The 15,609-nt window shown below is 43.0% G+C and overlaps 1 protein-coding gene across 4 annotated transcripts in view; it reads right to left on the reverse strand.

Moving 5' to 3' along the window:
- The window catches only part of si:zfos-2326c3.2 (mitogen-activated protein kinase kinase kinase kinase 4), a 349,204-nt gene that overhangs the window by 124,194 nt on the left and 209,401 nt on the right, over positions 1 to 15,609 (reverse strand). For all 4 annotated transcript variants that reach the window (XM_063061134.1, XM_063061135.1, XM_063061138.1 and 1 more), the window contains 2 exons: positions 3,901 to 4,026; positions 1,112 to 1,188 (listed from right to left, as the gene is read on the reverse strand). In XM_063061134.1, the coding sequence (XP_062917204.1) occupies positions 1,112 to 1,188; positions 3,901 to 4,026 (203 nt within the window). The remainder of the gene's footprint in view (positions 1 to 1,111; positions 1,189 to 3,900; positions 4,027 to 15,609) is intronic.

Raw genomic sequence — 15,609 nt, forward strand, 5'->3', positions numbered from 1 at the left:
TTGAAAGGAGAATAAAGAAACAATTCCTACTACCACACTACAGTTCCTACTTTATTTTAATGGTTATTTCATTTTGCGATCATAGACATGAAATTTATGTAAACACGAACTGTAAATTATCAGTGCGATTTTTCAACTCCATTTGCGTGATGGTTCCAGATTTGTCTGAATTTGCTACTCAAACACAATACTTTAATTCACACTGCCAATGCTTTGGGTAACCAATCGCCCCAGTTAGACACATTCAACTCATGTGTGATGGACTGCACTGTCCCTTTGTGGATTAACTCAGATTGCTGATTATAGGAAACAACAACAGAATCAAGGACCCCTCCCATTCCAGCCATTCTCTTGTCTTCACCACTCTCAGAGTGATAGTGTATCGGTTAGTGAAACATTGTTACAGTACCAGCAACCCCGTTCAATTCTACCACTGTCCGCAAGGAGTTTGTATGTTCTCCCTGTTACCGCGTGGGCTTCCTCCAGGTGCTCTGGTCTCCTCCCACGTTCTAAAGAGGTACAGGTTGGGTGAGGGTGAGCATACCACGTTGACGCCGGAAGCATGGTGACACTTGTGGGCTGCCCCCAGCACATGGATTGTTGACGCCAATGATGCATTCCACTGTATACTTCAAAGTACATGTGACAAATAAACCAGAATCTTGAATCTTCAACGGACTGTATTGGTTGTTGACGCAAACTATGCATTTCACTGTATGTTTTGATATTTTAGTGTACACGTAATAACTAAAGCTAATCTATTCCATTGGGAAGAAGATAGAAAATCTTCAGAACAAATACCACCAAGCTTAGAACCAGCTTCTACCCACCTATCCTCTTGAACAGACCTCAGACCTCAAATACAATAAAGATGAAGACTAGAAGACGCAGTCTACCTTATCAAGGTCTTTCCACTTCTTTCTAAATGGACCACACCTTTTCTGTGACTGTAAAACTACACTCGGTATTTGTTTTCCTTTTCCTTTGCCTTACTTTGATTTATTTATGCATCTGTACAGATGGCAGGAAGCTTTTCACCATACCTCAGGAGGTGAGACTATAATGAACTATTACAGCTGCAAGGTAAATTTACTAGACTTTGTTCACTCACCTGAAAACACTGTTCTGACCAGCATGACTGTTTATATGTTCTTTGCTGTGGGATTTAGACACTGTTCTTTCAGGAACCTTGAGAATGAGAAATAGCAATTAAAAAAATACTCAGAAGATAACATTATTCTACAACACTGCAACAAGTTAAGTCCAATTCCATGCAAGAAGAGAATTATATTTCAGTACATTCATTTTAAACAAATATAGCAATCTGATTTCTGCCATATGCAATATGCAGAAATAGGATTGTATATCAGTTTAGAATGTACTGGAATATAAAGGTCATATAAAGGCATATCAAAAAGCAAAATTGGAAAATGAAAATGGTACCATAGACAAAATGCTGGAGAACTCAGCAGGTCAGACAGCATCCATGGAAATGAATAAACCGTTGACATTTTGATCCAAGACCCTTCATCAGGACTGAATAAGAAGGGGGGAGACACCGAATGAAAAAAGGTGAGCTGAGGGGAAGAAGGCTAGCTAGAAGATGATAGGTGAAGCCAAGTGAGTGAGAAAGGTAAAGGTAAAGAGGAAGGAATCTGATAGGAGAGGAGAGTGGACTACAGGAGAAGGGGACCCAGGTGAGAAGAGGTAAAAGGTCAGAGAGGGGAAAAGTAGAAGAGGGGAGGGTTTTTCTTTTTACCAGTATATAGGAATACCTGAAGACAAAATTAGGCTGTCTCAAGCAACACACACGGAATGCTGGATAAACTTAACACATCAGGCAGCATCTACAGAGAGGAATAATCAGTCTTCTGAACTGATAAAGGATCTCGGCCTGAGTCTCTTGTGTTTATGATTAGGTTATTACAGCATTGAGTCATAATTTGAAATTAATTAACCTGACATCTTGAAATTGAGGGACAGTAGACCATTTTGCACCATAAGCCTGTTTCGCTATTCAAGGAATTCTTGGCTTTCGTGTTGGTTAAACTTTAACGTTTTAATTTATGTTAGTTAAACTTGTCCTTGACTATTTTTATGAGGGAAAGTGTTGAAAGTGTGACCTAACTATGGCACGATAAGAAAAACAGTTGACTGAGGTTGTTGATGAAGCAGTGAAGATAGCTGGGCCTCCGACTCTACCCTGAGGAACACCTGCAATGATGCCCTTGGCTGGAACAATTAGCCTCCAGCAACCACAATTTCTTTCTTTTCATGAGATCTGGCTCCAACTACTGAAATATTTTCTTTTTGATAATCATTTTATCAGGGTTCTTAAATGTCACTTTGAGAGAAATGCTGCTTCAAAACACACCTTCTTTCTAATTTTAAGAATTACAGTAAATAGTCATCCTGTTTGTCTCTCCACAAATGCTGACTGACCTGTTGAGTATTTCCTGTTTTTCTGTTTAATTATCAATGTTAATGTAAATCATAGGTTAATATCGATAAGTATATAATACGGACGCCAAGGTAGCATAACTGTTAGTATGATGCTATTACAACAGAGTTCAACTCCGGTGCCATTCTGAGAGGAATCTGTATATGTCCTCCTCGCGGAATACATGGATTTTCCCCAGGTGATCTAGTTTCCGCCTACAGTCCAAAGTGGTTAATTGGTCATGGCAAAAATTGTCCCGTGATTAGGTTAGGTTAATCAGAGTTGTGGGCTTGCTGGGGTGGTGTGCCTCGAAGGACTACTCCCCCCCCCCACTGTATCGCTAAATACATCAATCAAATAAATAAATAAACATGGCAACTTTAGAAAGAAGAGGATTGCAGCTATGTTCTATCGCAAGGCAGAGTGGGCGGCTGTGTGCCTTGTGAGGGTACGTTCAGCAAGCTAGGCCCTTTCTCCATGGAACAAAGGAGAATGATAAGAGGCATAGCTTGAGTGGATGGCCAGAGACATTTTCCCCAGAGCAAAAATGGTTAAAACTATACAGGGGCATAATTTTAAGGTAATTGGAGGAAAGCATGGGGGCGAAGTCAGAGATAAAATGTTTTACACCGAGACTGGTAGCTATGTGAAGCGCCCTGCCAGGGGTGATGGTAGAGGCAGATACATCAGGGAATTTAAGAAACTCTTAGGCAAATAGATGATAGAAAAATGGAGAGAAAGGTTAAACTGATCTTAGAGTAGGTTAAAAGATCAGCACAACATTGTGTGCCAAAGGGCCTGTTCTGTGTGCAATGTTCTACGTTTCATGTTTATTTCTGAGTCATTCACTACTCTAACTGAGAATTATATCTTCATTCATTGTAACTGGGTCAAAATCGGAATTCAACTTCACTTGGAAACCTCAGTGGTTCAAAGAGGTGGCTCACTGTTATTTTCTCAGGTTTAGTAAGGGGTGGCCAGCCTAGCTCGCAGCTTCCACCTTTCCTGAGTCAGTGCACACACCTTAGGGACTTTACCTAAATCTTTTTAACGATGCTCTCTTCTAAATTACCACGAGGCTTATCCTTAGCAATTGAGTTGCCTGTAAATGTCAAAATTGATTCAGATTGTAGTGCAGCCTCCTGACAAAATGATGTTTACCTGGAAATAAATACAGTAATAAGGGACAAGGAAAAATATCCTGTTTTCAAATTAATGCCACTGACAATCTGCTTCATTTAATCACCAACAGCCGCCCCTATAATTTGTCAAATGAGCCATGGGTGAGAACATTGTTGATTACATATGTACGCATACATCATGCAGTCTTCCACACTGTCTAACCTTGAAGGGAAATGATTCTAAGTGAGCCTGAAATGAACCGCTCTTCTCCAAGGTACAGGGTAGTCAGATCTAATCATTGTTGAGCCACTGAGTAGGCTGTGTGCTACTAACCATACCTTGGGAGCTGGTGCTGTGTCCTCCCAAAACACATCATCTGGTTCAGGCGATGTTGGCATCAAACCCACATCAGTTAGCGAGAGGGCACTGAAGAGTTTGCTCCTGAACTCCTTCAGGTCCAAATCCTGTGGACATGACATTTTAGTATTAATTAGGATCATTGATTCAATGAAACATGAACAACTAAACATAAAAAAGATAAAATACCGTTATTAGTAAATATAAAGACGATGGGCATATTATCACTGAATTATGACTGAAACTTTGTAACTATTTAGCTGCACTTGAAAATGTACACTCAGTGACCTCTTTATTAGGTACACCAGTACACCTGCTTGTTAATGTAGATATTTAATCAGCTAATCATGCGGCAGCAACTTAATGTGTGGTTATTAAGGTTACTGTCAGTTTCCTGTCAGCTTGAACCAGTCTGGCCCACCTGCACTGACCTCTCTCAGTAACAACACATTTTTGCCACAGAACTGCTTCTCACTGGGTGTTTTTTTGGTTTTTTTGCACCATTCTCTTAAAACTCCAGACACTGTTGAGCATGAAAATCTCAGGAGATCACAAGGTTCTGAAATACTCAAACCACCCCATTTGGCACCAACAATCATTCCACGGTCAAAGTCACTTAGACATTCTTTTGTCTTCTCCCCATAACAATGATGCCCATACCAATCAACAATCTATTTATTAACGACCTGGATGTGGAGGTAGAGGGGTGGGTTGGCAAGTTTGCAGATGACACAAAGGTTGGTGGTGTTGTAGATAGTGTAGAGGATTGTCGAAGATTGCAGAGAGACATTGATAGGATGCAGAAGTGGGCTGAGAAGTGGCAGATGGAGTTCAACCCGGAGAAGTGTGAGGTGGTACACTTTGGAAGAATGAAGTCCCAAGGCAGAGTACAAAATAAAGGGCAGGATACTTGGTAGTGTGGAGGAGCAGAGGGATCTCGGGGTACATGTCCACAGATCCCTGAAAGTTGCCTCACAAGTGGATAGGGTAGTTAAGAAAGCTTATGGGGTGTTAGCTTTCATAAGTCGAGGGATTGAGTTTAAGAGTCGCGATGTAATGATGCAGCTCTATAAAACTCTGGTCAGGCCACACTTGGAGTACTGTGTCCAGTTCTGGTTGCCTCACTATAGGAAGGATGTGGAAGCATTGGAAAGGGTACAGAGGAGATTTACTAGGATGCTGCCTGGTTTAGAAAGTATGCATTATGATCAGAGATTAAGGGAGCTAGGGCTTTACTCTTTGGAGAGGAGGAGGATGAGAGGAGACATGATAGAGGTGTACAAGATAATAAGAGGAATAGATAGAGTGGATAGCCAGCGCCTCTTCCCCAGGGTGCCACTGCTCAATACAAGAGGACATGGCTTTAAGGTAAGGGGTGGGAAGTTCAAGGGGGATATTAGAGGAAGGTTTTTTACTCAGAGAGTGGTTGGTGCGTGGAATGCACTGCCTGATGCAGATACACTCGTGAAGTTTAAGAGACTACTAGACAGGTATATGGAGGAATTTAAGGTGGGGGGTTATATAGGAGGCAGGGTTTGAGGGTCAGCACAACATTGTGGGCTGAAGGGCCTGTAATGTGCTGTACTAGTCTATGTCTATGTTTAAACTTCTCTTTAAATATACCCAGTGACTGGGCTCCACTGCTGTCTGTGGGAATGAATTCCACAGATTCACCTCCCACTGGGTAAAGAAATTCCTCCTTGTCTCTGTTCTAAAGGACCATCCTTGTACTCTTAAGCTGTGTCCTAGATAGCCCTCACTATAGAAAACATCCTCTCCACATCCACTCTAACTAGGCTTTTCAATATTTCATAGATTTCAATGAGATTCCCTCATTTTTCTAAACTTCAGTAAATACAAGCCCAGAGCTACCAAACACTCCTCAAATGCCTTATATCCTAAAGTTGGTTTTTTTCAGTATATAAGAATATTTTGGGGAACTGGATATATATTTTAAAGCAAAAGAAAACTACGATTCTGGGGTAAGATTAAAAGTTCTGTTCTTTCAAATAGGTATTGTTGGCAGAATGGACCAAACAACACCACTTGGTTTTTGGTCATCCTCTACCATAGTGCTGCCTGGCTCTCCGTTTCAGAAACTGGCTTCATCCAGTCAAATAGAAGCAGCTATCAGAAATGGTTTTCCATTTACTGCCAGCACCCTAGGTAAGAAAAGAAACTGTTACAAATGGTCAGCAGGTCAGGCAGCATCTGTGGAGTCAAAGTTTCCAGGTCAATGAAACTTCACTCTGCAGTATGAAGCAGAAAATCAAGGTTTGGATCCAGGTAGTACAGAGTCTGACAAAATATAGGAGTACAGTCGCCACTTTCAAAGTTCAAAGGTCAATGCAAATTTATTACCCAGGTATCCATACTCAACAATTTAGTAAAAGCTTCTTCCCCTTTGCCATTCGATTTCCGAATGGACATCGAACCCATGAACACTACCTCACTACTTCTTTATTTCTATTTTTTCACTGCTTAGTTAATTTAACTATTTTATATATATATATACTTACTTGTAATTCATTTTTTTCTGTTATTATGTATTGCACTGTACGGCTGCTGTAAAGACAAGAAATTTCACGCTATATGCCAGTGATATTAAACCTGATTTTGATTCTGATATGTCTCCACAGTTTTCAGCTGTGGCTCCAAGTAACTGCTTGTGTGTGACAGCGGCCGTGCTCCCGTACACCCCATTGACAGTTGGGTTAAACCAGATGAGGGTAGCTCGTAGCCTCAAACCCTGGTGAGATAGCGACAGGCCTGTCCTAGCAAGCAAAATCAGCTCTGGCGGACTGGGCAGTTGATATCTACAGTGAGATCCAACGGTCAGAAAGGCTCTCTGGAGGGCTAAAGGCACGACAAGGCACAGAAGACGCCATGGTCATCCACTGCAAACAAGGAAGACCCCTGTTTGTGACGTTTGTTCGTATCACAGGACCTGGACTTCTGAGGTCGAGATAGTGGAACTTCTCCAGTACAGTGGCTTTTCCACTTTAAAAATTCTCCCACACAGGTTTCCTGCCATCGTCAGACATGATTGACAACCAGCTACCAACATGTCACCAAGGTTCCTTTTCTTGCATTCTCCATTCTACCAGAACTGAAGAGTTGAGAAAACAAGTATGCTTTGCATTCCAGTGAGGGGAAGGAATCAAGAGAAGAAGGTCTGTGATAGCAGGCAGACAGTATTTTCTGTTCCTATTGCAGAGGCCCAGTACCTGCAGCATTCATGTACAGTGCATACAACAGTGCAGGAAATTCTCATCCATTTTCCCATTGACAGAAGAATTCTGCAGACATTTGCTTCTAAGTCATATCACAGTCACAAAGTCATAGACAAATACAGCACAGAAAAACTCCCTTCGCTCCATCGAGTCAATGCTGAAGCCATTTAAACAGCCTGCTTCCATTGACCTGCACTGGGATCATACCCCTACCCTCCATTTCCCTATCCAAACTCTGCTTAACTGGTGAGATCGAGCTCGCATTCACCACTTGTGCTGGCAGCTCATTCCACACTCTCACCGCCTTCTGAGTGAAGAAGTTTCCTCTTGTGCTCTCCTTTAACTTCTCACCTTTCATCCTTAACCCATGACTTCTAGTTGCAGTCCCACCCAACTTCAGCGGAAAAAGCCTGCTTGCATTTACCTATCTATACCCCTCATAATTTTGTATATTCTTTTTCAACTCCTGTTCTGGCAGGGAAGAGTATCCAAGTTATTATTTCTCGAGATATTACCACAAATAGGATATCTCTGACACTTACTGTCAACAAGGGTTGGTGATTATCCGATTATTGGGACAATATCTTGCTAAGATTTTGCTTGTTAACTTTCACTATTTTCCTGACTGTCCATTGCTCCTGATGGATAATTAGAAAGATACTGAGCAGCACCAATCTGCGCCTCCAATATTGTTAACAACATCATTAATTCAGTGCTTCACAGCATGGCTTGGGAACATTGTACAGAGCACATGAAGAGGGAATTGAGAGTCTGATGAGTGGGAAGTAGATAACACAAAGAATAAAGTGATGTACTCTTCCATCTCCCTGTGAGTTACCTGCCTGTGGCTTTCCACACTGATATAATGAAGCCCGGCACAAAAGAACACCTCAAGCTGAGCACGCTGCAGCTTTTCGAACTCAGTTTTGAATTTTCCAATGTCAGATAACCTGCTTTCACAGTCTGTATGAGAACTGGCCATTTCTTCTGTCAACCTGTGATATTAGCTCAGTCTTTAATACTCCAGCAATGCAGTCTGACTCGCTGGGCATGTCTCAAGGCCCTGCTATTAGCAATACATAACAGGAAAAGAAGTATGATCACTCTCTAACTGCTACCATTAACCCATGGGGTCCGACCTCACCCCATCACAGATGTTTCTCTTGTCCTATCCATCCATCCTGTCACTTCTACTGCAACTTCAGAACACTTCTATAAAATTTCCCTTTTCTCAATTCTGGCCTGAAACTTTTGTAACACACATCAAAGTTGCTGGTGAACGCAGCAGGCCAGGCAGCATCTGTAGGAAGAGGTGCAGTCGACGTTTCAGGCCGAGACCCTTGTCAGGACTAACTGAAGGAAGAGTGAGTAAGGGATTTGAAAGTTGGAGGGGGAGGGGGAGATCCAAAATGATAGGAGAAGACAGGAGGGGGAGGGATGGAGCCAAGAGCTGGACAGGTGATAGGCAAAAGGGGATACGAGAGGATCATGGGACAGGAGGTCTGGGAAGAAAGACAAGGGAGGGGGGACCCAGAGGATGGGCAAGAGGTATATTCAGAGGGACAGAGGGAGAAAAAGGAGAGTGAGAGAAAGAATGTGTGCATAAAAATAAGTAACAGATGGGGTACAAGGGGGATGTGGGGCCTTAGCGGAAGTTAGAGAAGCCATCAGGTTGGAGGCTACCCAGACGGAATATAAGGTGTTGTTCCTCCAACCTGAGTGTGGCTTCATCTTTACTGTAGAGGAGGCCGTGGATAGACATGTCAGAATGGGAATGGGATGTGGAATTAAAATGTGTGGCCACTGGGAGATCCTGCTTTCTCTGGCGGACAGAGCGTAGATGTTCAGCAAAGCGGTCTCCCAGTCTGCGTCGGGTCTCACCAATATATAAAAGGCCACATCGGGAGCACCGGACGCAGTATATCACCCCAGTCGACTCACAGGTGAAGTGTTGCCTCACCTGGAAGGACTGTTTGGGGCCCTGAATGGTGGTAAGGGAGGAAGTGTAAGGGCATGTGTTGCACTTGTTCCGCTTACACGGATAAGCGCCAGGAGGGCCCTCGTACCCCATCTGTTACTCATTTTTATGCACACATTCTTTCTCTCACTCTCCTTTTTCTCCCTCTGTCCCTCTGAATATACCTCTTGCCCATCCTCTGGGTCACCCCCCCCCCCTTGTCTTTCTTCCCGGACCTCCTTTCCCATGATCCTCTCGTATCCCCTTTTGCCTATCACCTGTCCAGCTCTCGGCTCTATCCCTCCCCCTCCTGTCTTCTCCTATCATTTTGGATCTCCCCCTCCCCCTCCAACTTTCAAATTCCTTACTCACTCTTCCTTCAGTTAATCCTGACGAAGGGTCTCGGCCTGAAACGTCGACTGCACCTCTTCCTACAGATGCTGCCTGGCCTGCTGCGTTCACCAGCAACTTTGATGTGTGTTGCTTGAATTTCCAGCATCTGCAGAATTCCTGTTGTTTGCGCTGAAACTTTTGTTCTCTTTTTCCACAGATGTAGGTTGTTAATATAAAGAATAACACCAGCAAAGAAACAAACAAATTTGCCTGTGTTAATATTGGCCAGAATGATAGAAGAATTTGGCTTGATATTACTTATCCCTGCAAGCACCCTAAGTGCTACACCTGCTCATACACCTTCTCTCTCACAGGGCCCCGAACAGTCCTTCCAGGTAAGGCAACACGTAACCTGCCAATCTGCTGCGGTTGACTGTTGCGTCCAGCGTTCCTGATGCAGACTCCTCTACACTGGTGAGACCCTTCAGAAACTGGGGACTGCTTCGTTGAACAAATGCCCACCGTTCACCAGAAACGGGACTTCCCGGTGGCCAAACATTTTGATTCGGATTTTCATTTCAGTTCTGACAAGTTGGTCTACGGCCTCCCCTTGTGCCAAGATTAGGCTACCCTCAGGGTGGAGGAGCAACACCTTATGTTCCACCTGGGTAGCCTCCAACTTGATTGCATGATTATCAATTTCTCCTTCCAGTGAACAAATTCTCCCCCACCCCCTCTATTCCCCACACTGACCTTTTACTTCTTCCCTCCTACCTATTACTTTCACCTGGCTTCCCTCCTCCTTCTCTTTCTCCTATGGTCCAGTCTCCTCTCCTATCAGATGCTGTCTTACCCAGCCCTTGACCTTTGCTACACAACTGGCTTCATATATTACTTTCCAGCTAGCCTCCGGAATCTTATTCTGGAATTTTCGCCCTCCCTTCTCAGTGCTGAAGAAGGGTCTCAGCCTGAAATGTCGATTGTTTATTCTTTTCCATGGATGCTGCCTAAGCTACCAAGTTCCTCCAGCACATCGTGTGGTTTGCCATGATATTAAGGTTGTTTTTCCTTAATATCAAAACTATAGGATCAAAGATCAACTTTATTTTCCATATATATTTACATGTATTAGGAACTTCCTGTGGTGTGACATGCAACAAAAAACAACATTCAGTGATTGTAAAGAATAAGGGTTTAAATAAAAACAGTCAGAGGTTAAAGTACAGATATGGAATAAAACATACATAAATACCATCATGTACAGGGTATTTACAATGTAAACAGCATTAGAACCACAGTGTACAGCCTCAGAATAGAAGAACGTCCATTTGGAACAGAGGTGAGGAGGAATTCCCTTTGCCATATGGTGGGGAGTCGGTAGAATTCATTGCTACAAACGACTGCAGAGGCCAAGCCACTGGGTATATTTAAAGTGGAGGCTGATTAGTCAGGGTGTCAAAGGTAACAGGGAGAAGACAGGAGAATGGGGTTGAGAGGGGTAATAAATCAGCCATGATGGAATAGTGGAGCAGATTTGACAGACTAACTGGCCTAATTCTGCTCCAGTGTCTTATGGTTGAGCACCTCTGCTCCATCCACGAAAAGTGGATTTTCCCTGTGACCAACCATTTTACTTCTTAACCCCCTAATGCTATTCCAACATGCCAGTCTACGGTCTCCTCTTCTGCTACAATGAGGCCACTCTCAGGGTGGAGAAGCAACACATCATATTCTATTTAGGTAGCCTCTAACCTGATGACATGAAACACATATTAAAGTTGCTGGTGAACGCAGCAGGCCAGGCAGCATCTGTACCTCTTCCTAGAGATGCTGCCTGGCCTGCTGCGTTCACCAGCAACTTTGATGTGTGTTGCTTGAATTTCCAGCATCTGCAGAATTCCTCGTGTTTGCTGATGACATGAACATCGATTTCTCCTGGATATTTTTTTTTCCTCCTTTTTTTCTTTCTCCCGCCCTTTCTCTCTTCTTCCCTTCCCCACTTTGGCCTCTTACCTCTTCTCCTCAGGTGCCTATCACCTTCCCCCAGTGCCCCTCCTTCTTCCCTTTCTCCCATGGTCCACTCTCCCCTCTTACTTCTTCTCTATCCTTTCAACCTTCTCACCCACCTGAATACAGCTATCATTTTCTAGCTCAGGTCTTCCCAACTGGGGTCCACAGACCCTTTGGTTACTGGCAGGGGTACATGGCATAAAAAAGTTTGGGAACCCCTGTTCTAGCTTCCCCTTGCCCCAACTTTATATTTTGGCATCTTCCCCCTTCCTTTCCAGTCTGAAGAAGGATCTCAGCTCGAAACGTGGACTGCTCATTCATTTTCATAGAAACTGTCTGACCTGCTGAGTTCCTCCAGCATGTGTATGTTGCTCCGGATTTCCATCATCTGTGGAGTCTCTTGTGTTTATGATCTTATTATAAAAAGTGTTTTAAAGTGTTAACGGTGCCGTGCGTGACTGAGGTAATAGTGTTGGGGGGGGGGAGGGCTAACTAGAATGGTTGATCAGATCATCTGCCTGGGCTGAGAAACATTTAAGATGGCATTAAGTTTTTGTTTTAATAGCCCGACAGCACTTTCCAGAAGGGAGATTTTGGATAGTTTACCTACTTTTCTTACACAGCAGTTTAAAACATCATTGTACGTAATTGACATTTGAGCTTTAATTTACAAAACCAGTTGGCAGACTGGGACTGACAACAATGTGGAGATTGTATGCAGATACAGTATATGGGGTAGCACAATGGCACTGCAGCTAGTGTAACGTTATTACAGCACTAGTGGCCTGGGTTCAATTCCTGCCACGCCCTCGTGACCTTGTGAGTTTCCTCTGGGTGCTCTGGTTTCCTCCCATAGTCCAGGGTAATTGGTCACGTGGGTGTCATTGGGCAGTGTGGGCTTGTTGGGCTGGCGGGACTAGTTATCATGCTGTATCTCTAAAAATATAGACATACTTCAGCAACGGCAAGCAGCATGGATTTCACTGACTGCCTCCCAATCTTATTCATCTCACCCTATGTGCATTCATTATCCTGTGTGCTTAACTCCTGTTCAAATGCCCTTTGCTTGCTCTCTGAGCTACGGCGATCCATGAAGATATGTGTGGGTTTCTTCCGGGTACTCCGGTTTCCTCCACATTCCAAAGAGATACTGGCTAGTAGGTTAATTGGTCATTGTAAATTGTCCTGTGATTAGACAAGGATTAAATAGGTCAGTTGCTGGGTCTCATTGGGCTGGAAGGGCCTGTTTCATGCTGTATCCCTAAATAAAATCAATAAATACAATATTTTAACCACTGTCTGTGTAAAGACTTAGATCCTCACACACCCGAGAGATCTTGCTCATTGCAGTTGGTTGCAATTGAAGAGTCAATGATGGCTTCTCCAATCGAATGGAGTCTTGAGGAGAGAATTTCTCCTGTTACATATAAACTACATACACAATTGGTACTGCAATTGAAATCAACCCAGCTTCCAAACTACAGTCCGAGGTTTCAATTGCTGAGCGATCTGCACTCATGCGACTGAACCCTGTGTCGAGCTCCCAAAGCAGACATGCTGCTCTCTTAATTAGTCAGTGAAGGCATTTCCATATGTCAGCTATTGACAATACTCCTTCAGTGAAACATTACCAACCTCTGTCCTCACTAGGAAATTTTGCCTGCTGGAAAAAGCTGACAACTTTAGTTAGAAATGCGATCTTAATGAGGAGTTTAAAAGTAGACTGCGCAAAAGTAGATTGAAATTACAATCCTGGTTTATTATCATATCTCCTAATTCTGATTATAAATTTGAACTCATTAAATGTGGATGCAACAATTTTTCTTTAATACAAGGACACAATTTGCAGGTCGGGGTGAATTTTACATCTGCAGCTCGGCTCTCTGCGAAGGAGATTGCTACGCCCATTGGGAAAGTCCAAAGCTCATAGATCTAAGATTGTTACTAAATGAAGATGAGTTTTAACCGGAAAGTGGCAAAGTCACATTACCACCCAGGAAGATGAAGAGAATGATATAGATATGAGTGAGGGGAATCCTAATATAATGCATGGCAGAGAAAATAATCAGACCAATAAGATGGTATGAAGTTGAACTTGAAGCATCAATACTGGTATATACAAGTTAGGTTTAATGCCCTAGTTCTCTGCTATAAGAACTAGGTATGAAGCAAAACATTTAGCAGCACAAACTGTGATCATTTAACAAAATCTGTCCATGCTTGTCTTTTAATATGGCACAATCTACACTTAGTGGCCACTTTATTAAGTACCATCTGTACCTAATAAAGTGGCCACTGAGTGTATGTTCGTGGTCTTCAGCTGCTGTAGCCCGTCAACTTCAATGTGTTGTGCATTCAGTGATGCTCTTCTGCACATCACATGCAACGCATGGTTATTTGAGTTACTGTCAGCTTCCTGTCAGATTGAACTGCCAACCATTCCCCTCCGACCTCTCTCACTCACTCACAGAACTGCCACCCACTGGATTTTCTTTTTTGTTTTTTGCACCATTCTCTGTAAACTCTAGTGACTGTCGCGCATGAAAATCCCAGGAGATCAGCAGTTCCTGAGATTCTCAAACCACCCCTTCTGCCACCAACAATCATTCCATGGTCGAAGACACTTAGATCATATTTCTTCCCCATTCTGATATTTACTTTGACCAACAACTGAACCTCCTGACCATGTCTGCAAACTTTTAAGCTTTGAGTTGCTACCACATGATTGGCTGATTAGATATTGGCATTAATGATCAGGCTGTACAGGTGTACTAAATAAAGTGGCCACTGAATGGTTGTCCTGATTTTTCCCTTGATTCAACACCCACTACCCTTCAATGCCATCAGGGGGCAACAGTGAGTGACAGGGTCTCCACTTGACTGAGAACAATTGACTGATGAGCAACACACACAAAATGCCAAAGGAACTCAGTAAGTCAGGTGACGTCTATGGAGTGGTATAAACAGTCGTCATTTTGGTCCAAGACCCTTAATCAGGACTGGACAAGACCTGATGAAGGCTCTTGGCCCAAAACACCAACTGTTTGTTCTCCTCCGTACATGCTGCCTCATCTGTTGAGTTATTCCAGTATTTTGTGTGTGTTGTTCTGGATTTCCAGCATCTGCAGAATCTCTTGTATTTATAACCAACTAGTGAGACATTCCCCCCACTTTCATCTCAGCCACCACCTTCCATTCCTCTCTGTGCCTGCACAAAAGTCTGTCTATCTGCCCCAGTTAAACAGGTCCTGATTTGGTTCATCAAGTTCAGGTTGGGTCAGACATATCATACGACCATATGACATAGGAATAGAATTAGGTATTTGACCCTTTGAATCTGCTCTGTCATTCAATCGTGGCTAAATTATTTTTCCTCTCAACACCATTCTCCTATCCTCCCTGTAACCTTTGATTCCCTTATTAATCAAGAATCAATCCACCTCCACTTTTAATATACCCAGTAAGTAGCCTCCACAGGCTTTCATACATCCTGAAGTTACACAGATGTTCACATTGGGCGGGACTGGACTATATCAATTGAGTTCTGCATTAATATTTTACAGCAACAATTCCTCTTTCTGCTTTATGCCAATGCTTTCCTTAATTACTCTGGATTATACAAAATTACTCCAGGATAGCAGTATGCTTGAGATTGTTGTATTTTAGCGATGGGCAGGATGTGTAGAGTATCAACAATATCAGGAGTCCTTGGGCTCAGTTTGGCTTTTATACACCAACACACCACATGGCTCATGTACCGTAGATCAAAAAGGGAGTGTACATGGGGATGGTTCCCATTTGTGGATGTTTCAACAAATATTGGAAGCAGATCCAAGTGAGATGTGAGTTTTCTATTGAATGAGTGATTGCGGTCTTGAACCCACTGGTGAATTGGTTTATTATTGTCACCTGTACTGAGGTACAATGAAAAATTTTGTTTTGCATGCTGTCCAGACAGATCAGTTCATTGCACTGGTGTGTCAAGGTGGAACCAGGTAAAACAGTAAGACAATGCAGTCAATAAGCCGTAAGATCATGATGAGTTAGATTCTGAGGTGAAGAGTCCATCTTATTATACAAAAGTTCCCTTCAATAGTGTTATAAGAGCAGAGCAGAAGCTGTTCTTGAGCCTGGCGGTACTTGCTCTCTTGCTTTTT

This window comes from Mobula hypostoma, chromosome 10 (genome assembly GCF_963921235.1).
Source record: "Mobula hypostoma chromosome 10, sMobHyp1.1, whole genome shotgun sequence".
NCBI lineage: Eukaryota > Metazoa > Chordata > Chondrichthyes > Myliobatiformes > Myliobatidae > Mobula > Mobula hypostoma.